The following is a 27,719-nucleotide window of genomic DNA, read 5'->3' as shown; positions in this document are numbered from 1 at the left end:
AAAAAGTTATAGTTAGTTTCTTTCAATATTAATAGCCAATATTTGACTGTTAACCACCTAACCCTCAATATTGCTTTGAGGAGCGAGAAAACACTCCCTCTCACAGCGACGCCATCTTGGCCTCCATCCTGTATTCTGATTAAGTCAACAATACCTCTAGGCATATCTGACGTCATGTGTTTGATATATTTATGTGAAGGTTAATTTCCATATTGACATCAGTTCATTGTGTTTGAGGACGGTTCACTGACGGGTTTTCAACGGATAGATTAGATTAGACTAGTTTAACAGTTACAGAGCAGCTACAGTAGCCTATCAGAACAGCTGCAGTAGCCTATCAGAACAGCTACGGTAGCCTATCAGAACAGCTGCAGTAGCCTATCAGAACAGCTACAGTAGCCTATCAGAACAGCTACAGTAGCCTATCAGAACAGCTACAGTAGCCTATCAGAACAGCTGCAGTAGCCTATCAGAACAGCTACAGTAGCCTATCAGAACAGCTGCAGTATTACAGGCGCAGACCCTTAGTCAACGGACTACACATAATGGCTGAAGACAGCCAGGTAAGGTTAATTTTAGCCTACGTTTAACGAGCTTTAGAGTTTTCCTAATTCCATCTTGTTCTAATAGCAAGTCTGCCTTAAGTGCAGAAACCGTGGTTGATATTAGAAAATATGTATGATTGGAAGTTTAGGCAAGTAATTAAATTGGGTAATTGTTGTGGGATGTTAGCATACCATACTGCGCGTGTAGCATTAGTGCCATGGAGGATTGTGCAGGCCGGCAGGTTGCTACAGTTTCCTAGTAGCATGTACGCTTTAGGGATCAGATCTGGATGACTTTTTCACCTGAACTGCTCATTGGCTGTCCATAATGAGCCCAGCAAGCAGGATGTGTAGCTGGGCTCTGCAATAACTAGCTCCCAGAGCAATTACAAAGAACTATTCTTGTTTTAATAGCGTCATTAGAACTAGCAAAATGACAGTCAGTCACCTCAGTAGAAACGCTATGTGTTGGATTCGTCCATGTCTTGCTAAATTACCTAGCTACCATAACAGCTGTGGAGAATTTCTACTGCAGTTTTAAGGGATCTCTCTGAAGGTTTTAGATGATACAGTGGTGCTTCGTCCTCTGGATGAAGAATCATACATCTCGGCTTGGCTTCATTGCATTATTATTTGGGAAACGTTGACATGCCATTTGTGTTGACGGATGGATGAAAATAATGTAATTATAGTATCGTTATACATAGGCTAGCAGGAAAATCCGCATGAGATACCCATAGAACTGAGCCCTGCTCCATTTCAGCACCATGCCGCGGTCTCAGGTGCTGCCCAGACTCGAAACATTTTAGACCATGCCGCGGTCTCAGGTGCTGCCCAGACTCGAAACATTTCAGCACCATGCCGCGGTCTCAGGTGCTGCCCAGACTCGAAACATTTCAGACCATGCCGCGGTCTCAGGTGCTGCCCAGACTCGAAACATTTCAGCACCATGCCGCGGTCTCAGGTGCTGCCCAGACTCTAAACATTTCAGCACCATGCCGCGGTCTCAGGTGCTGCCCAGACTCGAAACATTTCAGCACCATGCCGCGGTCTCAGGTGCTGCCCAGACTCGAAACATTTCAGACCATGCCGCGGTCTCAGGTGCTGCCCAGACTCGAAACATTTCAGCACCATGCCGCGGTCTCAGGTGCTGCCCAGACTCGAAACATTTCAGACCATGCCGCGGTCTCAGGTGCTGCCCAGACTCGAAACATTTCAGCACCATGCCGCGGTCTCAGGTGCTGCCCAGACTCTAAACATTTCAGCACCATGCCGCGGTCTCAGGTGCTGCCCAGACTCGAAACATTTCAGCACCATGCCGCGGTCTCAGGTGCTGCCCAGACTCTAAACATTTCAGCACCATGCCGCGGTCTCAGGTGCTGCCCAGACTCGAAACATTTCAGCACCATGCCGCGGTCTCAGGTGCTGCCCAGACTCGAAACATTTCAGCACCATGCCGTGGTCTCAGGTGCTGCCCAGACTCGAAACATTTCAGCACCATGCCGTGGTCTCAGGTGCTGCCCAGACTCGAGACATTTCAGCACCATGGCCCGGTCCCCTGACGCCTAGAAACGTGTCAGCACTATGCAGCGGACAATAGTGCTGAAATAGTTAAAGCCCCCTAGAACGTCATTGATTTTAAATTATTGTAAGTGCAAGTGGTTATAATTTATTGCATGTCCTAGTTTTGCAGCTTTGCAACCTCAGAATTATAGCTAATGGATTGCAGCGAGTTACGTGTTTGTGCATGGTGATGAATGAGGACGCTTGATAAACCATAAATTAAATGCAACAACGTGCACTTACAAATATTTTCGTTTGGCAGAACTTTGACAAGCTATGATCTGTTTTCTAATGACATTGACAATTCATATAGACATTAGACTTAGGCCTAATTGTGACATCATGTGTGTATGACATCTTTGAAGAATGCCCTGGCTTCAGCCAATCGGAATCGAGTATTCAACAATGCTTTGGTATAATTCAAGGACGTTCATATTCACTTCAGTTGTCTGCCGATGGTTCACTGACGTTTTTTCAAAGGAAGTATTAGTATTACCTCTAAACAGCCTACAACAATAAGCTACACATCATGTCAGACGACAGCAAGGTATGGTTCATTTAGCCTATTTTGAGTTTAGAGGAGAAATTACTAACAATATAGTAGGTCACTACCACAGCAATAGGTGTCACTGGTTTGATCCATGGACTGAAATCTGACCACTACTGCCGTTTTGTCTGAAATAGGAGAGAATCATTTGTTTCATAAAGTCACAACCTTGGACTGATATTGACCTCTCATTTATCCACCAGAACGTGAAATGGGAGGATCATCCGGATGACCAAAATAAAGTTGTGGAGAATATGAAGGATGAAACAGAGACACATGAGACCAACAAGAACAGGACAGGAGGCAAGGTAAGAAATATGCTGTCCTTTACACATCCTCTGCCTACTTAGGCACAGATCTAGGATTAGTTTACTATCACTAAATCCTAACCTTAAAGCATTAGGAGACACTACACTGACCTTATATCTGCTATGAGACCTATAATCTGTTGTCATGTAGGCTAAACGTAAGTCCAGTGGCCGTGCCAAGAAGACTTCCGTGGAGGAGGACAGCAGCATTGGTGCAGGTCCGAGATTACTTAATGTTGGGTGCAGGTTGTGTTCAAATTCATCAGCACTGATCTGAGAAGATAGTATCTATATAGGTGAAAGCAATATAGTGGAGGCCCGCAGAGAGATGTGCTTTTACCTGTCCAGTGCAATCAAATCACTAAAGGTGAAGGAAATGAGGAATAAAGTTCAGATTCAACTTTAGATTTCTCTTTGCGGTTTCCCAGAGTCTTGTCAGACACCCGGGTGTGGTTTCTGGGAAAGGGGATCTATCATTGAGCAGCTGGAGAAGGAGACTCAGAGGACTCTAATGCCTTCTCTCAAGATTGGGACATGCTGTGCCCCAATCCTCCTCTCTTTCCTGAGGAGTCTAACTGATGAGCAAGTTCCATGTCTTTTTCCAACCTCACATACAACTTATCTGAATTTATAGTCATAGTGCACCTTCTAACCACAAATGGGATTTTAAACACTACACCTAACCCTAACATCACTGTAACCACACCCCTAACTCTTGCTGTAAATCAAGAACAAAATGACTCATGTACTTGCTAATAGCTTAATTAAATACACTTTTATGATCCCTAACATGGCTATCTAGTGACTCCACTAACTCAACACCAGTGTGCAGCTAAAATATGTTTCCTTTCTTTTCTTTGCTCTAGCCAATGGAGAGGGATTCAGCATGGCATGAACAATAACGTAAGTCTCTCCACATAAGGTTCTGGTCAAAAGTTGTGCACTATATATATATATATAGGGAATGGTGTCATGGAATTGGTTGATTGGCAAAAACATTACTCTGTTTGTTGGTCATAGCTGACATTCGAGCAGCTCTCCATGCTGTGTCTGAAGATTGTTAAGGTCGTGACCCAGACAGACCTCCGCATTCTCCTACCAGCGCTAGCTCGTATCATGGGGGTGAACCTGAGGAGTGGGGCAACCTCCCCAGAATCCCAGCGCTCTCTGACAGGGTCTGAGGATTCCTTAGGCAGTCTGGATGAGAGAGAGAAAAGGCTGCTGATCAGTGAGATGAACTACTGGACTAAGGAGAGGAGGAGGAATGGCAGTGCAGGGTGCTGCCAAAAATCCACTCGCAGAACCTCATCATCATGCTGGTCGCCTAAGAGGTATGTTCACAGCAATATTTGAACTTAATAATTTCAAGACCTGACCCATACTTATCATAAATTATTAACTTGGAATTCATACCTTGTAGTTTTAAGTTCTGGTCAGAAATGTTGCCCCTGAGGGGGTGGGTCCAGGTGAAAGTAATGTTTAACTGGGTAAGCCATAAAGTAATCTATGAATAAATAGATCAGGTACATGCCTTTCAGAATTAGTCAAATTCTGATGTCGTATAAACATAAAAATCAGACAAAAAATTGTGTCAGTTGGCTTTAGGCTTCTAGAACTACGATGGTATGAGAAGTAAACCATCATTGCTCTAATTTGGTTTTCAGGCTCACTAATGACCCAGATAAGATACCAGTTGGTCACATTTGCATGGCATAAGTGGTGATTGTGTGTTTATCTTCAAGGTCCCAGACCTCATTGCAGAGCTTGCCTGCAACTAGAGAGGCTCCCCTCATGGAGGAGCCTCTGAAGGCTCTTTTTGGGGTAACGGAAGAGAGCCTCCTGATATCCCTGGTTGAGGGTCACTCCAACCCCACCTCCTCCAGCTCCTCCGAGTTGAGCTGTGCTATCGTGGGGGAGGTAGTACACCAGCTTAACTCTGGCCTCTCAGTGGCCATTCAGGCCAGCTCGGGGAGTTGCCCCCCTATGGACAGTCATGACATAGCAGCAGGCAAGGAGGTCATTGGGGTAGCCTCGGTGCAGATCCTGGCCGAGCTACAGAGCAAAACGTCTGAGCCAGAGTGGGTAGGGTTTATCGAGCCCCTCATGGACCCTGTGACCGATGATGTGCTGGATGCCATTGTCGGCACAATGGACAAAATGGCGCCGGACTTCAACATCCTCTTGGATCTGGCCAAGAAGATGACAATCTTGGGGTCTACATTTCTGACCAATCTTCAATGTGACCTTGATGTTGAGTGTCCATCTGGGAAAGAAGGAACCACTCACTTTCTCAAAGAGACTGGATCCTCTACCAGTGTGGTGGCCAGAAAGCTTCAGACCCTCTCTAGCCCCGACTTTCAGTCTAAAGCCCTCAAGGCGGTGAGCACCATCCTTACAAGGAAAGTCAGCAGCTCTTCTGGCATGGCTCCTTCCTCTAGGCCTTCTAGTGCTGCTCCTAGCCTTACTGAAGCACCCCTGAATACCAGCTCTACAGCCCTGACATCTGTAACCTCCACTGCCACAGTGATTGTTAAGGCATTTGTGGGAGGCATGGAGACGATAGCATCATTTGAAGGCACATGTGAAGCAGTTGATTGGCCAGTTCCTGTAAATGACCACAAAACAGGGTCTTCACAGAAGATAACCTTCTCTCCAGCCCGCACACTCTACGGCCTTATACGAGCAAAGCTGAGGGACCTTTTAACTCTATCCGCTCGGGAAGAAGGTGTGGCTAAGGACGCTTCTCTTCAGGAGTATTCAGACACCCTGGAAAAGGCAACTGTTTCAACTGTTGAGGTCCAGTTACCCAGCAGCAAACTTAGTAGAGTTCCCAGTGAGAGCCAACCAATACCAGCTCTCTGTCTCTCCAATCTGGATACCAGTACTCAAGAAGTTCTTAGCAGTGTTTTTTCCATCTACAAGTCAGAGTTATCAAAAGTGGAGAGTAAATCCTTGGACGTTGTCAGTTCATCTGATGACTCCCTAGAGGCTTGTTGGTTTGTTGATGGTGTCCTATCAGAGCTTGATGACTATACTATTTCCCAGTCACCCTCACCCAATGAAGACTTGAGTGTGAGTACTCAATGTTCTCAACTGAGCTCAGAAGAGAGTGTCAGAATCACACAGTCCTCTACTAGTCTGATTCAGAGCATTAAGAAGCTCTCTAGCAATGACTTTCAGACTCAGGCAGAAGAGGCAGTGAGTAAAGTGCTGATGAGATCCAGTCATTCCTTTATCACACAGATCAGCCATACTGGTCTTCAGAAAAGTCCGCAGGCTGGCTTATCATCTAGCTCGCCATCAGAGATTGCCTCCATGTCCTCTCAAAATACAGCCTCTGGATTAGTGGAAACCGTTGTCAAAGGAATGGCGACTATTTTCCAGAAAAATGAGTCCACTGGCACTGTGCTACTGGAAAGAAGTGGGAAAGTTTTGCAGTGCTCCCACGGGGGCTCCCAACTGGATGATACTGAATTGAGTGTTAAAATATCAGAGGAGAAGCTTTGGTCAACAGCTAAGACCATCTGCGTCAGTATGAAGAACACACTTAAGGATTTCTTCACAGGGCTGAAGCCATCCGGATCCGAAAGGACAGAAAATGCTTCTTCCAAAGAGACCCTTGGGGAAATCCTGGTTGCTATCCAGAGTGAAATCTCAAACTTAGGGCGAATGAAGGATTCCAGGGAGCTCCTTCAGATCAACGATATGGTAGGAACTATGCTGAAGGAGGTTGAGAAAAGTGAGGATGACAGTGAAGAAGTCTGCCAAGACATCCCTAGAACCTGTTCATCTTTGTCCACTTCTTTAAAGGGTCGTAGTTCCTTGTCCAGCTCTTCAACGGGTCCTAGGTCAGAGTGTGAGTTAGAGATCAACCTCCCTGGCACTCCCATCCCTGACAAAGTGCCTTTTGATCTGACCTGCCCCATAGTCAGGAGCTCCTGCATCGACATCAGGGACTCTAAAATGCCAGAGATTTCTACAGGTGACCTAAAGACAAAGATGATGGCGCACACAGATGAACCCCTGCATCGTAACAGTCCAATGACTGACAGCAGCCGACCACCGAGTGCTAAAGCCTCTTTTCGTTCATCCACTCCGTCTTTCACCAACAAGGGAACCTCTTTGGTACCAAAGGGAGATGGGATTGACATTGAAGAGAAGGAGGTGTGCATCCCCAGCAGCTCTGGCCATCTGAGGGAGCTCTTAATCACCCCGGACATCAGCAGTGCCACTGCATTCCTACTGCACTACTTGATGGACTCCAGCAAAGATGATGTCATGTGTTTGGTCACCATACTGGTGATACGGTTGCTATCGAAGATCAGACCCTCAGCCCTAGATGGACCCTCCCAACAGGCAGCAGACATGACAGAAACATCTCAGCAACTCATCAGACAAGTCCTGTCTGAGTTCTGTGCTGCATCCAGATTCTCCAGGACACAGGCATATTCCCAGAACCTGCATATCCACAGGGTGTTCAGAGGTGTACATAAAAACCTCATGGAGGAGTTTGGCTCTTATAACACCCTGCAAGCAGCTATTTCCTCCCAGGACCCTGCATTTGACAGAGTCCTGGTAAAGTCCTTGACCCAGCAGCTGGTACAGGGATGCAAGGAGGCGTCAAGACCAGCTTCTGCTGCAACAAACCCATCAGACCAGGCTGAGACAGAGAGGGGGGCTGAGCAGAAAGCAAGAAGGAGCTTCCTTTGCTTTTCAATGACCAAACTCAGGATCAACTTCAAGGTATAGCAGGGAGTTAGCATGTTGTTGTTGTTCCAGTTAGGTGCTGATGTTATTGATGTGGCTATGATAAGACAAATACATGCCATAAATATGTTTTATTCATCACTAAATTGTTGCCTTGGATTCAGAAGTGTTCCATTTATTTATTTATTCTCTGTACCATTTTCTTTCCCTTTCTCTGTTAGCGTTCCAAGAGAGGAAACAAAAAGGACTGCCATTCAGTCCAGGAACAGACTGAGATTCCCTCTACTGATGGACATTGCATAGGTAAGGATGTTTTAGAGCTCTGCTATAGCTTGTAGTTTTGTTTAGGTGTGTGTTAGAAACATAGAGTATGCCTACCAAACTCATAGCACTGTTATTTTTCAACGTTATTATACTGTATTTCTCTCTCTCTCTCTCTCTCTCTCTCTCTCTCTCTCTCTCTCTCTCTCTCTCTCTCTCTCTCTCTCTCTCTCTCTCTCTCTCTCTCTCTCTCTCTCTCTCTCTCTCTCTCTCTCGCTCTCGCTCAATTTCTCTTTCTCTCTTACCCCATCCATTTCTCTTGTGTTTCTAGCTCCAGCTGGAGAGGTTTCTCCATATCTCAGCCTATCAAAAAACGATCCTTGATTGTCAGGGTCTTTTCAGCAATGATGAAGCCATTCAGGTGCTTCACCAAGAAGAACCTGTAACCTGTTACGCTGCATGAACAACTACTTTTGGAACAGCAAGGCTTTTGACAAGAGGAATTTCTGCATGTTTACCCTTTCAAAGTCTATTTGATCAAATAAATGCAAATTATTTTACAAGAGTTTCAAGTGTTTTGGATGATTGGTAGCACTGAAGCAGCTTTTCTCAGAGAAATGTGCTAGTTCCCCCTTGGTTACACATTTATTGTGCAGTTTTTGAGTTGGCAGGACTTGGGGTGGCAAGTAGCCTTGTGGTTAGAGCGTTGGGCCAGTAACCGAAAGGTTGCTAGATCAAATCCCTGAGCTGACAAGGTAAAAATCTGTCATTCTGCCCCTGAACAAGGCAGTTAACCTGCTGTTATTGTAAATAAGAATTTGTTCTTAACTGACTTGTCTAGTAAAATATAATAACCAGAGCTTGTCTCTAATACAATAGTTGCTGCATAGACCGTCAGATAACCAGATGTTCTCTATTCATTTAGTTAGATTGATAAGAGCTTATTAGCAGCAAGGGGAAAACACATAGAGGAGACTTAGCTATCTGCAGCTAGATCAACCCTCTGAGATGTTATCTGTATGTTGAATATATAAGGTCCAGCAGTTGACAGTGTATGTCAGAGCAAAAATCAAGCCATGAGGTCGAAGGAATTGTCCGTAGAAACATGGTTGTGTCAAGGCACAGATCTGGTGAAGGGTACCAAAACATTTCTGCAATATTGAAGGTCCCCAAGAACACAGTGGCCTCCATCATTCTTAAACGGAAGAAGTTTGGAACCACCAAGACTCTTCCTAGAGCTGGCCGCCAGGCCAAACTGAGCAATCGTGGGAGAAGGGCTTTGGTCAATTCAAAAATGCTCTATTCTGAGAACTACTTTTAATCACAGAGTGGAAAACATAGAACCGTACTGTGTGAATCACAATTATGGGTGTATTCTGGAATAAGACAAACCTATAAATAGAGTTGGAGTCTGAGTGTGTGTGCACACAGCCACCTCTTTAACCACTCTTCAAAATATTTGTCAGCCTTTGAGATGGAGAGGCAGGAGAATGAGTGACAGAACAAGAGTCTAATAAAAGCATGGCTTCTCTCCCACTCCTGCTCACAGCAGCAGTGCAGTGGAGTAGCTTCAACAGCCATAGGCCCAGGGATTTCACATCACATTCCATGATGCAATGCAGAATACGGCTTCACACAGAACAATCACCAAACCCATAAGATAACACTTCACACAGCACAGCCAAACATCATGTATCACATGAAGAGGCATGTGTGTTCTCCGGACGTGATACCTTGTGACGGACCTGCTGTTTCGATCTTCGCTCTCTCTCCCTCTCCCCCACCTCTTTCTCTCTCTCCCTCTCTCTCTCTCTCTACCACACCTGCTGTCTCGACCTCTGAATGTTCGGCTATGAAAAGCCAACTGACATTTACTCCCGAGGTGCTGACTTGTTGCACCCTCTATAACCACATTATTTTTGACCCTGCTGGTCATCTATGAAGAACTTTGAACTACAGTACTTGAAGAACAATCTGGCCTTAATGGCCATGTACGCTTATAATCTCCACCGGCACAGCCAGAAGAGGACTAGCCACCCCTCAGAGCCTGGTTCCTCTCTACATTACATTTTTTACATTTTAGTCATTTAGCAGACGCTCTTATCCAGAGCGACTTACTGTAGAGTGCATACATTTTATTACTTTTTTTAAAATTATTATTATTTATTTTTTCTCTCTAGGTTTCTTCCTAGGTTCTTCCTAGGTTCCGGCTTTTCTAGGGAGTTTTTCATAGCCACCGTGCTTCTAAATCTGCATGATGATGATGAGCAAGCTTGACAGTTTTCTAAAGAAAGATAATCTATCTGAAGAAGAGGAGTCTGTGTTCAGGTCTTTACAACTAGAATTAGAACAGACTTACACAGATCTGGCAAAGGGCGCCTCAAGAGCAAAATGGATTGAAGAGGGGGATAGAAACACTAGTTTCTTTTTTGCACTTGAAAAGAGAAACTAGAAAAAGAAAATCTATAACTGCACTCAAAATTAACAATGTTTTATGCAAAGATCCCATTACAATATCATCATTTGTCAATTCCTTTTATGAAAACCTTTACAGCTCTCAATTTCAGGAAGATGGTTGTGAAAGGTACATTTGCCACATTCAACAGAAGTGTACGACAGGGATGGCCAATTTCGCCATTTTTATTAATTTTGGTTGTGGAACTTCTATCTCTAGATATTCTGAATGATGCAAATTTAATGCAGATAGGACTGTTTCGGTTTTGCCACGTTTGTTATTTTGTATTGTGTAGTGTTCACGTTTATTCGTCTTTTATTAAACATGTTGAACACGAACTACGCTGCGTCTTGGTTTCTCTCCTAAAATTAAGAGAACTAAAAATATATTTAATAATTGGCTACAAAGATAACTTTCTATACTTGGGAGAGTATTTCTGTCCAGGCAGAGGGACTGTCTCGTTTTGTGTACCCCTCATTATCGTTATGTGTAAATCCAGCTACTTGTAAAGAGATCAATAAGACCTTTCTTGACTTCATCTGGAAAAATAAGTCTCACAAACAAAAAAAATCTGTCCTTTCTAACAAAAGAGCTGAAGGCGGTCTAGAAGTGTTGGATTTTGTTGAAATAAATAACACTTTCAAGATAAACTGGTTGAACAAATGTTTGATCGATACTGATTCAATATGGTATTTCATTCCAAATAATTTGTTTAATAAATTGGGAGGTCTTTAATTTTTACTGAAATGTAATTATATTCCTGAAAGATTACCTGCTAAATTGGCTAGGTTTCACCAACAAGCTTAATGGCCTGGAAAATATGTTTCCTGCACAATTTTCCCCTCATAAAGCTCTTTTGTGGAATAATTCAGACATAACTGTAAGGAATAAGTCATTGTTCTACCCCAGCTGGCATGAGAGAAATATTGACTTTGTTCTTGATATTTTCGACAACAAGGGTAATATTCTCACATATGAACAATTTATAACAATGAAAGATTTTCCAATACCTTTCAGAGAGTTTATTTCTGTGATCAAAGCCGTTCCCAGTGGTCTAACTACACTTATGAAAAGTCATCTTAATTTTGGGAATGATCACAAAGTTTATCCAGAACTCAGATTGGAAGGCGTGGGCTTACTTGAGAGATCTTGTTGTAATAAATATATAACACAAATTCTTCATTCACAAAACCAATTTACACGAGAGGAAAGTTTTTCTGGAACACGCTTATTCCTGACATTGTCTGGAAAAATGCATGGTTAAGGCCTTACAAATACTGTATACCAAACAAAGTTAAGGAAGTGCACTTCAACATTTTACATAAGATATATCCATGTAATTCTAGAATTTCCAAATGTGTGGCTATTGATGATATCTGCGTTTTCTGTGGAAAAGGTGAGAATCTGTCTCACTTGTTCTTTGAATGTAAATTTGTGTCAGAATTTTGGGAAAACCTTGCAAAGTACTTATTTACCATTATGAATACTGCCTATATTTTTAACACAAAATATATAATATGTTACTATTGCAATGATAACAAAACCACTGAAATGATTGTTAATTTTTTTATTCTTGTTGCCAAATACTTTATACACAAACAAAGATTCCAAAATTCTATACCAAAATTACAAATTTTTCCTGATTGAATTTAATTATCTTATTAAAACACTAACCTTAGTGAATAACAACAAGAATAACATCTTCATGAATCATTATAATAAGATATTTTCAGAGTGAATATAATTGCACTTAATTTGTTTATTTTTTGTATTATTTTATTTGTATTGATATTTTTGTATGTTTGAGCATTGTTAATACCTGTGTTTGGTTTGCTAGACATGTTTGATGCAGCAATGTAAGTAGATTTTTGTATTATGAATAAATAAATAAAATATTTTACAAAAATTTTAATACATTTTTTTTTTTTTTATAATCCATAAACAGGGATGCTAACTGGTGACCATGACAACATGAATGCTAACTGGTGACCATGACAACATGAATGCTAACTGGTGACCATGACCATGAGGGGGGACCTGATCCTAAATCATAATGAATCAGATTACATGGAGAGGGGGGACCTGATCCTAGATCATAATGAATCAGATTACATGGAGAGAAGGGACCTGATCCTAGATCATAATGAATCAGATTACATGGAGAGGAGGGACCTGATCCTAGATCAGCACTCCTCCTCTGGGACACTGCTTGTATGAAACCAAACACATAGTTGTAAAATCTAGTTACAGCAGGTGTTTACTGTCATCTAGTGGAAGATACCAATAAAACACTTTATTATCAGGATGGGGAGATGGCTGAGCTGAAACAGAAAGTAAAGTTGTTCTTTTGGAAAGGATCCATTTTGAGGACAGAGCTAAAAAAACGCGAAATGGAGAGAACTAAAAAATAAAGTAAGTATTTCTGAACAATAATCTATTCTAATGGACAGAGTAAGAGAATGAATACCTGTAATGAGATATTACTAGTTAGTAGAACTGCTACTTGAGCTGAGTTGCTGACAGACAGCAGTTTTCAAAGTGTAAACTAATCAGTAGGCCGACATGTTATCAGTAAAACGTCTGGTAAAGATGGTGGAGGAGCTTTTCAATTATATGGTTTTATGTTTATCTCAGGGTTTCTCAATCCTTTTGTTCTTACCAGCACTTACACACCTGATTCAACTAATCATCAAATATTTTAAGACAGTTTAATATTTGAGGCATACAAATGAACATTCTCAAATTAAAACCTTTTTGGGTTTGTAGGCCTGTTTATAATTATTAAAGTCCTACAGTAACTCACATTTTGGAGGAAAAAAACACAGCTCAACTTGGTTTCTAGTAAATTATATGTTTATCAAAACTAATGTAAGAGAGCTGTCTTGAAGAAACGCGTCTGGGTTTAGAACTCTGTGTCTCAGTGCGCTGCGACAGTGGGAAGTTCGTTTTGCATGGCCCGGTGCTACAGGGGAGTGGACATTTATTTTAAGGACCAATGGAATGGTCTAAAATGCGCAAAATCTTCTCACCCGGGGAGCCGGGCAATGCACAACGAAACCACCCAGTGACCGTTACTTTATTTCCTGATATGAAATGTAAAGTAACTTTGTAGCCGACGCAGTTCCAGAATGTCTGTTGAAACTGTGTCTCATATGGAACGTTAGAACAGTGGTGGAAACAGAACTCAGTTCTCAAACTGGAGTAAAAGGAAAGATTCCTTCATAGAACATGACTCAAGTAAAAGTGAAAGTCACACAGTAAAATACTACTTAAGTAAAAGTCTTAAAGTATTTGGTGTTAAATATAATTAAGTTTCAAAAGTAAATGTAAAGTAGTAATAATAAAAATTCCTTATATTAAGCAAAACAGACGGCACAATTTTTTTAAGAGGCAGTAGGGATGACCAGGGACGTTCTCTGTTTAGTGAGTCTGCCAGATAAGAGGCAGTAGGGATGACCAGGGATGTTCAACTGATAAGTGTGTGAATTAGACCATTTCCTGTCCTGCTAAGCATTCAAAATGTGACGAGTACTTTCGGTTGTCAGGGAAAATGTATGTAGTAAAAAGTACATCATTTTCTTTATGAATGTAGTGAAGTAAAAGTAAAAGTTGTTAAAATATAAATAGTAAAGGACAGATACCCCCAAAAACTACTTAAGTAGTACTTTAAAGTATTTTACTTAAGGACTTTACACCACTGCATTAGAAGACAGATAAATGTGTTGATTTGAAAGAAAGACAGGCAGATTCTGGTAGGTAGGCTACGAACTATTATAAAGTTAGGTCATCGTCAGACATTCAACAGTCACAGTAGGGTTGAGCTACAGTATGATCACTAATCATGCCGACCAACCTGATGGTCTCTGTTGGAAATGTTGTGAAAAGTATCTGGCCTCGGCTATAAATATCTGGCATTACTCATCTCATATGTATATACTGTATTCTATACTATTCTACTGTATCTTAGTCTATGTATTACTCATCTCATATGTATATACTGTATTCTATACTATTCTACTGTATCTTAGTCTATGCATTACTCATCTCATATGTATATACTGTATTCTATACTATTCTACTGTATCTTAGTCTATGCATTACTCATCTCATATGTATCTACTGTATTCTATACTATTCTACTGTATCTTAGTCTATGCATTACTCATCTCATATGTATATACTGTATTCTATACTATTCTACTGTATCTTAGTCTATGTATTACTCATCTCATATGTATATACTGTATTCTATACTATTCTACTGTATCTTAGTCTAAGCACTACTCATCTCATATGTATATACTGTATTCTATACTATTCTACTGTATCTTAGTCTAAGCACTACTCATCTCATATGTATATACTGCATTCTATACTATTCTACTGTATCTTAGTCTATGTATTACTCATCTCATATGTATATACTGCATTCTATACTATTCTACTGTATCTTAGTCTATGCATTACTCATCTCATATGTATATACTGCATTCTATACTATTCTACTGTATCTTAGTCTATGCATTACTCATCTCATATGTATATACTGTATTCTATACTATTCTACCTATTCTACTGTATCTTAGTCTATGCCGCTCAGACATTGTGACCAATAACATTTGATTTGATTTGATTTAGATTAGGCTATGTACACTACATGACCAAAAGTATGTGGACACCTGCTAGTCGAACATCTCATTCCAAAATCATGTCCATTCATATGGAGTTGGTCCCCCCCTTTGCTTCTATAACAGCCTCCACTCTTCTGCGAAGGCTTTCCACTAGATGTTGAAACATTGCTGCTGGGACTTGCTTCCATTCAGCCACAATAGCATTAGGAAAGTCGGGCACTGATGTTGGGTGATTAGGCCTGGCTAGTAGTCGGCGTTCCAATTCATTACAAAGGTGTTAGATTGGTTTGAGGTCAGGGCTCTGTCCAGGCCAGTCAAGTTCTTCCACACCAATCTTAACAAGCCATTTCTGTATGGACCTCGCTTTGTGCACAGGGACATTGTCATGCTGAAACAAGAAAGGGCCTTCCTCAAACTGTTGCCACAAAGTTGGAAGCACAGAATCGTCTAGAATGTCATTTTATGCTGTCGCGTTAAGATTTCTCTTCACTAGAACTAGGGGGCCATGAATAACAGCCCCAGACCATTATTCCTCCTCCACCAAACTTTACAGTTGGCACTATGCATTCGGGCAGGTAGCGTTTTCCTGGCAGAACTTACAGTTGACAGGGGCAGATCTAGCAGGGCAGGAATTTGACGAACTGACTTGTGGAAAGGTGGCATCCTATGACGGTGCCACGCTGAAAGTCACTGAGCTCTTCAGTACTGGTCATTCTACTGCCAATGTTTGTCTATGAAGATTGCATGGCTGTCTGCTTCATTTTATACACCTGTCAGCAATGGGTGTGGCTGAAATAGCCAAATCCAGTAATTTGAAGGGGTGTCCACATACTTTTGTATATATAGTGTACATGCTCTGTCCTGCTACTGGTAGGACTAAAACATTATGTGAACTAACCTGAACAGGTTTAGGCTGGTCATCTATGATATGTAGGTTATATACAGTACATTCTCTGTCCTGCTACTGGTAGGACTATAACATTATGTGAACTGACCTGAACAGGTTTAGACTGGTCATCTATGATATGTAGGCTATATACAGTACATTCTCTGTCCTGCTACTGGTAGGACTATAACATTATGTGAACTGATCTGAACAGGTTTAGGCTGGTCATCTATGATATGTAGGCTATATACAGTACATTCTCTGTCCTGCTACTGGTAGGACTATAACATTATGTGAACTGATCTGAACAGGTTTAGTCTGGTCATCTATGATATGTAGGCTTTAACCTAGTCTACTTTACATAATATAACATCTACATATCACTAACAACCCACTACTATACATTACAACCTAGTCTACTTTACATAATATAACATCTACATATCACTAACAAACCTCTATTATACATTATAACCTAGTCTACTTTACATAATATAACATCTACATATCACAAACAACCCACTACTATACATTATAACCTAGCCTACTTTACATAATATAACATCTACATATCACTAACAACCCACTACTATACATTATAACCTAGCCTACTTTACATAATATAACATCTCTTACTTGATGCATAAAACCTTTCTGAATGGATCAATGATTTCCCCCTCAGATCAATCATGTCCGTTTTAGCCCTTCTGTCTACATTCTCAGATACGTTTAGAAAATAACAGATTGAAAGACAATAAATAGCCTACTGTTAATTAATAAAAACAAGTGTTAGACATGGCCTTGTGTTGCTGTACTGTCTATAACTACCTTAACAGTGACTTATTATTATTATTGACAGTTACCATGGAGATGAAATGTCAACTACATGTTCATGTGATGCATTAAATCACCTGACTGTTTCGATATGTCTGTTAGTAAATGTTTTATAAGCGATCATTAATAAATGAGAACAATTGACATTCAAGAATTAGTTGTCAATATGTTAACCACAACCAACATGCTGGATCTCTGTTTAGGGGACAGTGCTCTAAAATGAGTCTCTCTGGGGAGAGAGAGGAGGGGGGCCCTGCCTCTAAAATGAGACTCTCTGGGGAACATGACACCAAAGCTAAGAGGTAAGATGACAATTTTATGAACAATTTATTAAGTTAATATCCAAAATAAATACCTACCTTAAGATGAATGCACTTACTGTAAATCTCTCTGGATAAGAGCATCTGCTAAATCAGGGGTTCTCAATCCGGGGTCTGAGGAGGTACTGCAGGGGTTCTCAATCCGGGGTCTGTGGAGGTACTGCAGGGGTTCTCAATCCGGGGTCTGAGGAGGTACTGCAGGGGTTCTCAATCCGGGGTCTGAGGAGGTACTGCAGGGGTTCTCAATCCGGGGTCTGTGGAGGTACTGCAGGGGTTCTCAATCCGGGGTCTGTGGAGGTACTGCAGGGGTTCTCAATCCGGGGTCTGTGGAGGTACTGCAGGGGTTCCACGGCACCCTGACTGTACTCGTTGCAATCGAAGACATTTGATAGAATTTTCACATGACAAAACCACTTTGCCTACTCTTAATTATTGACTAATATAATGGAATTCATATTGTTTTAACCAATTCTGATGGTTGTTACAAGCAGAATTTTGACAATATTACCGTTATATCAACACACTCTTCACACCCGTTTAACAACTCTAAATATCTTTGGCATAGTAGCATCAAGTCCCTTGCCTACAACGTTGCATACAATGTTCATTTTCATCTAACACATATTACGCCCTAGATGCCTTCAATTGCCCAATTTATAGCCATGCCCAATTTAGGATTATTTTTTAACAATGTGATGTTGTGCTCCAAAGGGACAACTTGAAATAACATGATGTAGATAATTAAATAATCAAAAGAAAAACGTGTTTATTATACACTCTTAGAAAAGAAGGTTCCTTATAGAACCAAAAAGGCTTCTATCACCTCCTTAATATATGGAACCACTAAAAGTTAAATATATATATTTGGGTTCAGTGAAGAAGAACCTCTAGAGTTCTGATCAACGAAAGGTGAATGTTTTGAGGATGTAGCAGGCCTCCAGTGGTCAGATCAATTCCGCCTGTTTTTTCCAGCGCCCGGACCCGGGATTCAAACCAGCCACCTTTCAGCCCCAGGTCCGACTCCTGCCACAGCTCCAACTCCTTAGCCGCTGGGTGAAAACCTGAGTTAATCTTCAGAAATAAACATGAGTTAATCTGCCAAAATTAAGACAAAAATGCTTGAGAGACATACATGGTATCACTTGTTATACATAAATATTATACATAAATCATTGTCAAAAGCACAAGACACACTGCTGCATGTAGGTCTATATTATTTATGGATTGATCATATAGAAATATCAAAACATTTTTTTAACTACTACAAAGCAATTACATGTGGCTCAGGAACCACTGACTAACTGCATTATTCTATAGTATTATCAAGACACCTGCTGTTAACTCTTAACTACTTAGGACAGCTCACGAGGTGTCCTGAATATCTGCTGACTAGGTGGGACTAGAGACTTCATGCATAGTTTTAATTTATACCCATAAGTGTAAAATGTCTTTATTCTCAGCACTTATACGACCAATTTTCTACTCTGAGACACTTTGGCGATATGGACCCAGATCTCAACATGTTGTTATAAAAAAACATAGAATGTTTGTTTAACATAATAATAAAAAATGAATACTTCTAATGTAAAGACTGGATTTAGTTGATTGTGTTGCACTGCTCATGTCCGCGTCCTGGATCTGTCCGCGTCCCCGTACAGAATTGTCCATGTCCCCGTACAGAACTGTCCGCGTCCCCGTTCGGTGTGGCGCCAAGCATATTGTCTGGTTACGCGCAGAGTTGGCTGAGGTGATCTTTGAGGATAACGACGGAGTCCGCTACAGTGTTGAGACACCAAAGTTTATTGTTCAATTAGCTTTTTTCTTTACGGTCAGGAACAGTATGAGTGTAGCCAGATCCTTTTCACTCTCTATCCTTGTTTCATTTTGTGGTTCACCGGATTCGTCATTTTCATCGAGACGAGGTACAGAACGACCAGCTAGCTAGCCAAGCTAGTCGGTACAGCTCGGTAAGCTAGCTAGCTACTATACCAGCAGCATCCTAGTTAACTTAGCTAACAATACATCATTCTCTCGTTGACGGATGCTGGCTACCTCTGTCCGGTTCTCCTCTCTTCACTAGATGGACGGTAACTTTAGTGTTTAACCCCTCTGTGTCCAAGGACCAATCTTTTGAATATTATTTTCAGGGCGCCTCAATAGCAGGTATTGAACACCGGGTAAATAATCACTAGTCAGAACCTCAACCTTAGTGTACAAACATTATTAAAAAAAATCATCTTTAATCTGATATTGCGAGTAAACAACCTCGGAATAGAAAAGACAAGAGTGCGTCTTCCAGCCCACCAATAAATTACATAATTCAACCCTCCCGGTTAGTAAATTTACCTCAACATGCCCCCGGAGAAGGCAGAGTAACGACACCAGCCTTTTAGCGGGGCTGACTACAACGCTCGCGTCGCTAAATTAATTTCGTTATTAAAAATGACACACTGCTCGCGCGCCAACGAGCGTCTAGAAGTCAGTTCTATTTGTGACGCAGTTCGCGCTGCATCTCCTCATTGGTTTATAGAAGCAGGTACCCACGTGCCATCTCCTCATTGGTTTATAGAAGCAGGTACCCACGTGCCATCTCCTTGGTTTATAGAAGCAGGTACCCACGTGCCATCTCCTCATTGGTTTATAGAAGCAGGTACCCACATGCCATCTCCTCATTGGTTTATAGAAGCAGGTACCCACGTGCCATCTCCTCATTGGTTTATAGAAGCAGGTACCCACGTGCCATCTCCTCATTTAGCAAAAAACATAACTTAACATAAACATAACTTCTTTAAACAATAAAAGGTAATTTACGAACATTTCTGAAAATGGATATATAGCTTTTAGGAATGAAACTGTTCTTATGTTTCCCCATCTGAGCTCAGAGTAGATGAGAGATGTTTGTTGTTTGTCTCTGTTGTGTTGAAGACCAATCAAGCAGGAGAGACCAGCCTCCCCTGTTCCCAGCTGTGTGTCCATGAAGAGTGACCAGTCTATGGATCAACCTATGACGTTTAGAGAGGGAGACTTTTCTACTGAACAAAGGTAAGAAGAACTCATGGGTCATGGTCAGTGAGTTAAACAACACTGTCTCTAGTCATTTCTCCTCTCCCATTTTCACATTTATTTTGTTGTTTTCATAATCCATAGGCTAATAATTTTGTCAATTTTCATAGTCCTAAAACAACATTAAACAAACACAACATTCCCTCCCTCCGTGTGTGTGTGTGTGTGTGTGTGTGTGTGTGTGTGTGTGCACCCTGGATGAGGAGATGTAATCTCATGTTTTGTCCACAGAAACCAACAGGAGAGATCAGAGTCAGAGATTCTCAGTGGTCAGTCTTCCCAGAGTCATCAAACAGACCTGGCCTCCATATTCAGTGTATGTGGTCCTGTTATGTACATTTGTTTTTGTTTACCAAGTAAAGTTGATCTGTCAATCATTAATTAATGTGTTAATGAGAAAGCATTTTGTTTCTTGCTTAACTTATTTACTTTATTTATTTATTTCAGTTGCTTGAAGAGAAAATTATGACATTTGTGAAGAACGAGCTGAAGATGTTCAAGAGGATTCTTAGTCCAGAACTCCCAGAAGGCTTTGAGAGTCAGAAGCAGGATAAGGAAGTGGTGGATGCTGAAGATGAGAAGCAGGAGAGCAGTGCCAGAGAGGGGGCTCTGAAGATCACACTGCACGTCCTGAGGAAAATGAACCAGAAGGAGCTTGCTGACACACTGGAGAAATGTAAGATCTGTCTGCCTCATGATGAATGCTGTTTTATAACATTTAAAAGCTGTAGCTAAAGTACAGCTAAGGTAGCTGTGTAACTCAATGATATTGTAGCAACAGAGAGAGAGAGAGATTAGAGAGGAGGGAGAGAGAAAACATTAATAATACCAATAATAATATAATCAGTCACACCAGTCTGTAATGCATTATGAAAACATTTACACATTTATACAGTCAGTTAAGAGGAGAAATGACTATAATTTTAAACTTCATAACAGTCCTGCAATAATGTAGGCATTAAAACAGATGTAATATTAATATCCTCTGTTATTTCTTCATTCAGATGAGCTTGCTGTGATTTGCCAACGTGAACTCAAATCTAATCTAAAGAAGAAGTTTCAATGTGTATTTGAGGGGATCGCTAAACAAGGAAACCCAACACTTCTCAATAAGATCTACACAGAGCTCTACATCACAGAGGGTGGAACAGGAGAGGTCAATAATGAACATGAGCTGAGACAGATTGAGACAACAACCAGGAAACAAGCAAGACCAGAGACTGCAATCAAATGTAACGACATCTTCAAACCCTTAACTGGTCAAGACAAACTTATCAGAACTGTGCTGACAAAGGGAGTCGCTGGCATTGGAAAAACAGTCTCTGTGCAGAAGTTCATTCTGGACTGGGCTGAAGGAAAAGCAAATCAGGATGTCCAATTTGTATTTTCATTCCCTTTCCGGGAGCTGAATTTGATGAAAGGGGAAAACACTTTGATTGAACTTCTTAATCACTTCTCAATGGAAACCAAAGAATCAAGAATCTCCAACTACGACAAGTACAAAGTTCTGTTCATCTTTGATGGTCTGGATGAGTGCCGACTGCCCCTAGACTTCCAGAAGAACAAGATCTGTTGGGACGTCACAGAGTCAACCTCAGTGGATGTTCTGCTGACAAATCTCATCAGGGGAAATCTGCTTCCATCTGCTCTCCTCTGGATAACTACCCGACCTGCAGCAGCCAATAAGATCCCTTCATGGTGTGTTGACCAGGTGACAGAGGTACGAGGGTTCAATGACCCACAGAAGGAGGAGTACTTCAGGAAGAGATTCAATGATGAAAACCTGGCCAGCAGAATCATCTCACACATAAAGACATCAAGGAGCCTCCACATCATGTGCCACATTCCAGTCTTCTGTTGGATTTCTGCAACAGTCCTTGAACACATGTTGAAACATAAGAGAGAAGAGATGCCCAAGACTCTGACTGAGATGTACACACACCTTGTGGTGTTTCATACCAAACAGAATAATAAAAAGTATGTTGGGAAAGAAGAGACAGGTCCACACTGGAATAAAGAGAACATTCTGTCACTGGGAAAACTGGCTTTTCAACAGCTTGTGAAAGGCAATCTGATTTTCTATGAAGAAGACCTGAAAGAGGCTGGCATTGATGTCAGTGAAGCCTCAGTGTACTCAGGATTGTGCACACAGCTCTTTAAAGAGGAATGTGGGCTGTACCAGGACAAGGTGTACTGCTTTGTTCATCTGAGCATTCAGGAGTTTCTGGCTGCTGTATATGTGTTCCTCTCATTCATCAACAACAATGAGAAATTAATGGACAAACTGAAAACAAAAGACAAGCCTGAAGTTGCTTTCTACAAGAGTGCTGTGGATAAATCCTTACGAAGTGAGACGGGAAACCTGGACCTTTTCCTCCGCTTCCTTCTGGGCCTCTCACTGGAGTCCAATCAGAAGCACTTACAAGGTCTAATGACAAAGACAAGAAGCAGCTCACAGAGCCATGAAGAAACAGTCAAGTACATCAAGAAGAAGATCGGGGAGAATCCCTCTCCAGAGAGGAGCATCAATCTGTTCCACTGTCTGAATGAACTGAATGACCATTCTCTAGTGGAGGAGATCCAAAGCTTCCTGAGATCAGGAAGTCTCTCAAAACCCAACCTGTCACCTGCACAGTGGTCAGCTCTGGTCTTTGTGTTGCTGACTTCAGAAAAGGAGCTGGATGTGTTTGACCTGAAGAAATACTCCAGATCAGAGGAAGGTCTTCTGAGGCTGCTGCCAGTGGTCAAAGCCTCCAGAGCTGTTCTGTGAGTAAATAAAATGACATATAAGAACTAAACATCAGGAAGAAATATTCAGTTTAGAGAAAAATATGCATAATAATATGTGTATAATATTATATTGAAAAACATATTGAATAAATGCATTGATGTTCACATTAGTATAACATTATGACCATACAGTTCTAGGAGACGGAAGATGAATCTATATGTTGTTTGAGAGAATAAACCAAATGCATCTGCCATTGTCCTTCTACACTACTGGTGTTAAATTAACAGTGTTTGTTAAGTCATGATGATCTCTTTGTCAGGCTGTCAGGCTGTGGAGTCACAGAGGAAGGCTGTGCTTCTCTGGTCTCAGCTCTGAGGTCAAACCCCTCACACCTGAGAGAGCTGGACCTGAGTAACAATGACCTGAAGGATTCAGGAGTGAAGCTGCTCTCTGCTGGACTGGGGAATCCCCACTGTAAACTGGAGACTCTGAGGTCAGTATTCCTGTAGTTGGTCAACGAGTGATACCTGTTCACCAGATCCACATGTGTTTACCAGACACACATAGTCCACACCATATGTGTTTGGACAGTGAAGCTTTCAGTTTTACATTTGGTATTATGCTCCAGCATTTTGGATTTTAGGTAGACTGTTTCGTATTAGGTGACAGTACAGAATGTCACCTTTTATTTGAGAGGATTCATATGCGTTTTACCTTTTAGAAATGAAAGCACTTTATGTATGTACGCTTTGACTTGACCATTCCAAGACATTTACATTTTTCCCATTAAACCACTCGAGTGTTGCTTTAGCAATCTCAAAATCTCTGGAAGACTGAAACAGGTTTCCCTCAATAATTTCCCTGTATTTAGCGCCATCCATCATTCCTTCAATTCTGACCAGTTTCCCAGTGGAGAGCTCCTTGGTCTTCATGGTGCCGCTTGCTTGGTGGTGTCCCCTGCTTAGTGGAGTTGTAGACTTTGTCCCTGACCTGTTTGGAGAGCTCCTTGGTCTTCATGGTGCCGCTTGCTTGGTGGTGTCCCTTGCTTAGTGGAGTTGTAGACTCTGTCCCTGACCTGTTTGGAGAGCTTCTTGGTTTTCATGGTGCCGCTTGCTTGGTGGTGTCTCTTGCTTAGTGGTGTTGTAGACTCTGGGGCCTTTCAGAACAGGTGTATATATACTGAGATCATGTGACAGATCATGTGACACTTAGATTGCACACAGGTGGACTTTATTTAACTAATTATGTGACTTCTGAAGGTAATTGGTTGCACCAGATCTTATTTAGGGGCTTCATAGCAAAGGGGGTGAATATATATGAACGCACCACTTTTCTGTTTTTAATAGTTCTTTTTTTAAATTTCTCTTGACCAATTTGGACTATTTTGTGTTTGTCCATTACATGAAATCCAAATATAATCTATTTAAATGACATGTTGTAATGAAACAAAATAGGAAAAACACAAAGGGTGATGAATACCTCTGCAAGGCACCGTAGTCTACCATTTGAAGAAGACTTAATTATTGGACATATTCACATATATAGGTAATGGTGAGAGGTTAGCATGTTTTGTTGTAGCCTCTGTTATTGGTAATGGTGAGAGGTTAGCATGTTTTGTTGTAGCCTCTGTTATTGGTAATGGTGAGAGGTTAGCATGTTTTGTTGTAGCCTCTGTTATTGGTAATGGTGAGAGGTTAGCATGTTTTGTTGTAGCCTCTGTTATTGGTAATGGTGAGAGGTTAGCATGTTTTGTTGTAGCCTCTGTTATTGGTAATGGTGAGAGGTTAGCATGTTTTGTTGTAGCCTCTGTTATTGGTAATGGTGAGAGGTTAGCATGTTTTGTTGTAGCCTCTGTTATTGGTAATGGTGAGAGGTTAGCATGTTTTGTTGTAGCCTCTGTTATTGGTAATGGTGAGAGGTTAGCATGTTTTGTTGTAGCCTCTGTTATTGGTAATGGTGAGAGGTTAGCATGTTTTGTTGTAGCCTCTGTTATTGGTAATGGTGAGAGGTTAGCATGTTTTGTTGTAGCCTCTGTTATTGGTAATGGTGAGAGGTTAGCATGTTTTGTTGTAGCCTCTGTTATTGGTAATGGTGAGAGGTTAGCATGTTTTGTTGTAGCCTCTGTTATTGGTAATGGTGAGAGGTTAGCATGTTTTGTTGTAGCCTCTGTTATTGGTAATGGTGAGAGGTTAGCATGTTTTGTTGTAGCCTCTGTTATTGGTAATGGTGAGAGGTTAGCATGTTTTGTTGTAGCCTCTGTTATTGGTAATGGTGAGAGGTTAGCATGTTTTGTTGTAGCCTCTGTTATTGGTAATGGTGAGAGGTTAGCATGTTTTGTTGTAGCCTCTGTTATTGGTAATGGTGAGAGGTTAGCATGTTTTGTTGTAGCCTCTGTTATTGGTAATGGTGAGAGGTTAGCATGTTTTGTTGTAGCCTCTGTTATTGGTAATGGTGAGAGGTTAGCATGTTTTGTTGTAGCCTCTGTTATTGGTAATGGTGAGAGGTTAGCATGTTTTGTTGTAGCCTCTGTTATTGGTAATGGTGAGAGGTTAGCATGTTTTGTTGTAGCCTCTGTTATTGGTAATGGTGAGAGGTTAGCATGTTTTGTTGTAGCCTCTGTTATTGGTAATGGTGAGAGGTTAGCATGTTTTGTTGTAGCCTCTGTTATTGGTAATGGTGAGAGGTTAGCATGTTTTGTTGTAGCCTCTGTTATTGGTAATGGTGAGAGGTTAGCATGTTTTGTTGTAGCCTCTGTTATTGGTAATGGTGAGAGGTTAGCATGTTTTGTTGTAGCCTCTGTTATTGGTAATGGTGAGAGGTTAGTATGTTTTGTTGTTGTAGTCTCTGTTATTGGTAATGGTGAGAGGTTAGCATGTTTTGTTGTAGCCTCTGTTATTGGTAATGGTGAGAGGTTAGCATGTTTTGTTGTAGCCTCTGTTATTGGTAATGGTGAGAGGTTAGCATGTTTTGTTGTAGCCTCTGTTATTGGTAATGGTGAGAGGTTAGCATGTTTTGTTGTAGCCTCTGTTATTGGTAATGGTGAGAGGTTAGCATGTTTTGTTGTAGCCTCTGTTATTGGTAATGGTGAGAGGTTAGCATGTTTTGTTGTAGCCTCTGTTATTGGTAATGGTGAGAGGTTAGCATGTTTTGTTGTAGCCTCTGTTATTGGTAATGGTGAGAGGTTAGCATGTTTTGTTGTAGTCTCTGTTATTGGTAATGGTGAGAGGTTAGCATGTTTTGTTGTAGCCTCTGTTATTGGTAATGGTGAGAGGTTAGCATGTTTTGTTGTAGCCTCTGTTATTGGTAATGGTGAGAGGTTAGTATGTTTTGTTGTTGTAGTCTCTGTTATTGGTAATGGTGAGAGGTTAGCATGTTTTGTTGTAGTCTCTGTTATTGGTAATGGTGAGAGGTTAGCATGTTTTGTTGTAGCCTCTGTTATTGGTAATGGTGAGAGGTTAGTATGTTTTGTTGTAGCCTCTGTTATTGGTAATGGTGAGAGGTTAGCATGTTTTGTTGTAGCCTCTGTTATTGGTAATGGTGAGAGGTTAGCATGTTTTGTTGTAGCCTCTGTTATTGGTAATGGTGAGAGGTTAGCATGTTTTGTTGTAGTCTCTGTTATTGGTAATGGTGAGAGGTTAGCATGTTTTGTTGTAGCCTCTGTTATTGGTAATGGTGAGAGGTTAGCATGTTTTGTTGTAGCCTCTGTTATTGGTAATGGTGAGAGGTTAGTATGTTTTGTTGTTGTAGTCTCTGTTATTGGTAATGGTGAGAGGTTAGCATGTTTTGTTGTAGTCTCTGTTATTGGTAATGGTGAGAGGTTAGCATGTTTTGTTGTAGCCTCTGTTATTGGTAATGGTGAGAGGTTAGTATGTTTTGTTGTTGTAGTCTCTGTTATTGGTAATGGTGAGAGGTTAGCATGTTTTGTTGTAGCCTCTGTTATTGGTAATGGTGAGAGGTTAGCATGTTTTGTTGTTGTAGTCTCTGTTATTGGTAATGGTGAGAGGTTAGCATGTTTTGTTGTAGCCTCTGTTATTGGTAATGGTGAGAGGTTAGTATGTTTTGTTGTTGTAGCCTCTGTTATTGGTAATGGTGAGAGGTTAGCATGTTTTGTTGTAGCCTCTGTTATTGGTAATGGTGAGAGGTTAGCATGTTTTGTTGTAGTCTCTGTAACTTTCTCACTCATTATTATTCATGATTCATTCATGATTTGTCTTAATCATGGCATCATCAGGATTAATTTAGAAACATGTTATCTACTCACTTATAAAGAAAATGACTCCAGTCATCATCCACCATTGAGTTTCTATTGGGCAAAACACAACCAAAACAAACTGCAAATGTGTCAATGTCACCTGATATAAAACATTTGATCTTAAATCCAAAATGCTGGAGTATAGAGACACATTTAAAATGTTAGCTTCACTGTCAAACTAGATATGGTGTGGACTGTATACTCGATACAATCTAAATCTGATACCTCACTGTCTGTCTTTTAATTGATACTGCTTTTTAAAATGGTCAGTTTACTCAAATATTTGTACTTTATATTTTTCTCTCTACAAGCAATACTTTGATAATTTGTCATTTCTAATAATGATACATTCATGAATTTCTGAATAGATATGGCAGGTTTCAGGACACTGATGTATCTGAATATGTTAAAAAAATATACTGCCACTATTTTCACCACCAAAGAATAGCAGTGTGATTTTAATATGATTTGACTCTTTGCAGGCTGTCAGGCTGTCTAGTCACAGAGGAAGGCTGTGCTTCTCTGGTCTCAGCTCTGAGGTCAAACCCCTCACACCTGAGAGAGCTGGACCTGAGTAACAATGACCTGAAGGATTCAGGAGTGAAGCTGCTCTCTG

The 27,719-nt window shown here is 41.0% G+C and overlaps 1 protein-coding gene across 1 annotated transcript; it reads left to right on the top strand.

The window, feature by feature from the left end:
• Window positions 1–21,156: 21,156 nt before the first annotated feature.
• Window positions 21,157–22,890, top strand: LOC120044791 (NLR family CARD domain-containing protein 3-like; the record flags this gene model as incomplete). The annotated part of the gene is made up of 1 exon (XM_038989464.1): window positions 21,157–22,890. A coding segment is annotated over one exon (1,734 nt), but the record flags the coding sequence as incomplete, so codon positions are not given.
• Window positions 22,891–27,719: the final 4,829 nt, after the last annotated feature.

Source organism: Salvelinus namaycush, chromosome 3 (assembly GCF_016432855.1).
Source record: "Salvelinus namaycush isolate Seneca chromosome 3, SaNama_1.0, whole genome shotgun sequence".
NCBI classification, from domain to species: Eukaryota; Metazoa; Chordata; class Actinopteri; order Salmoniformes; family Salmonidae; genus Salvelinus; species Salvelinus namaycush.
The sequence above is the reverse complement of the archived record's forward strand: the minus strand, read 5'-3'. Positions and strand labels throughout refer to the sequence as shown.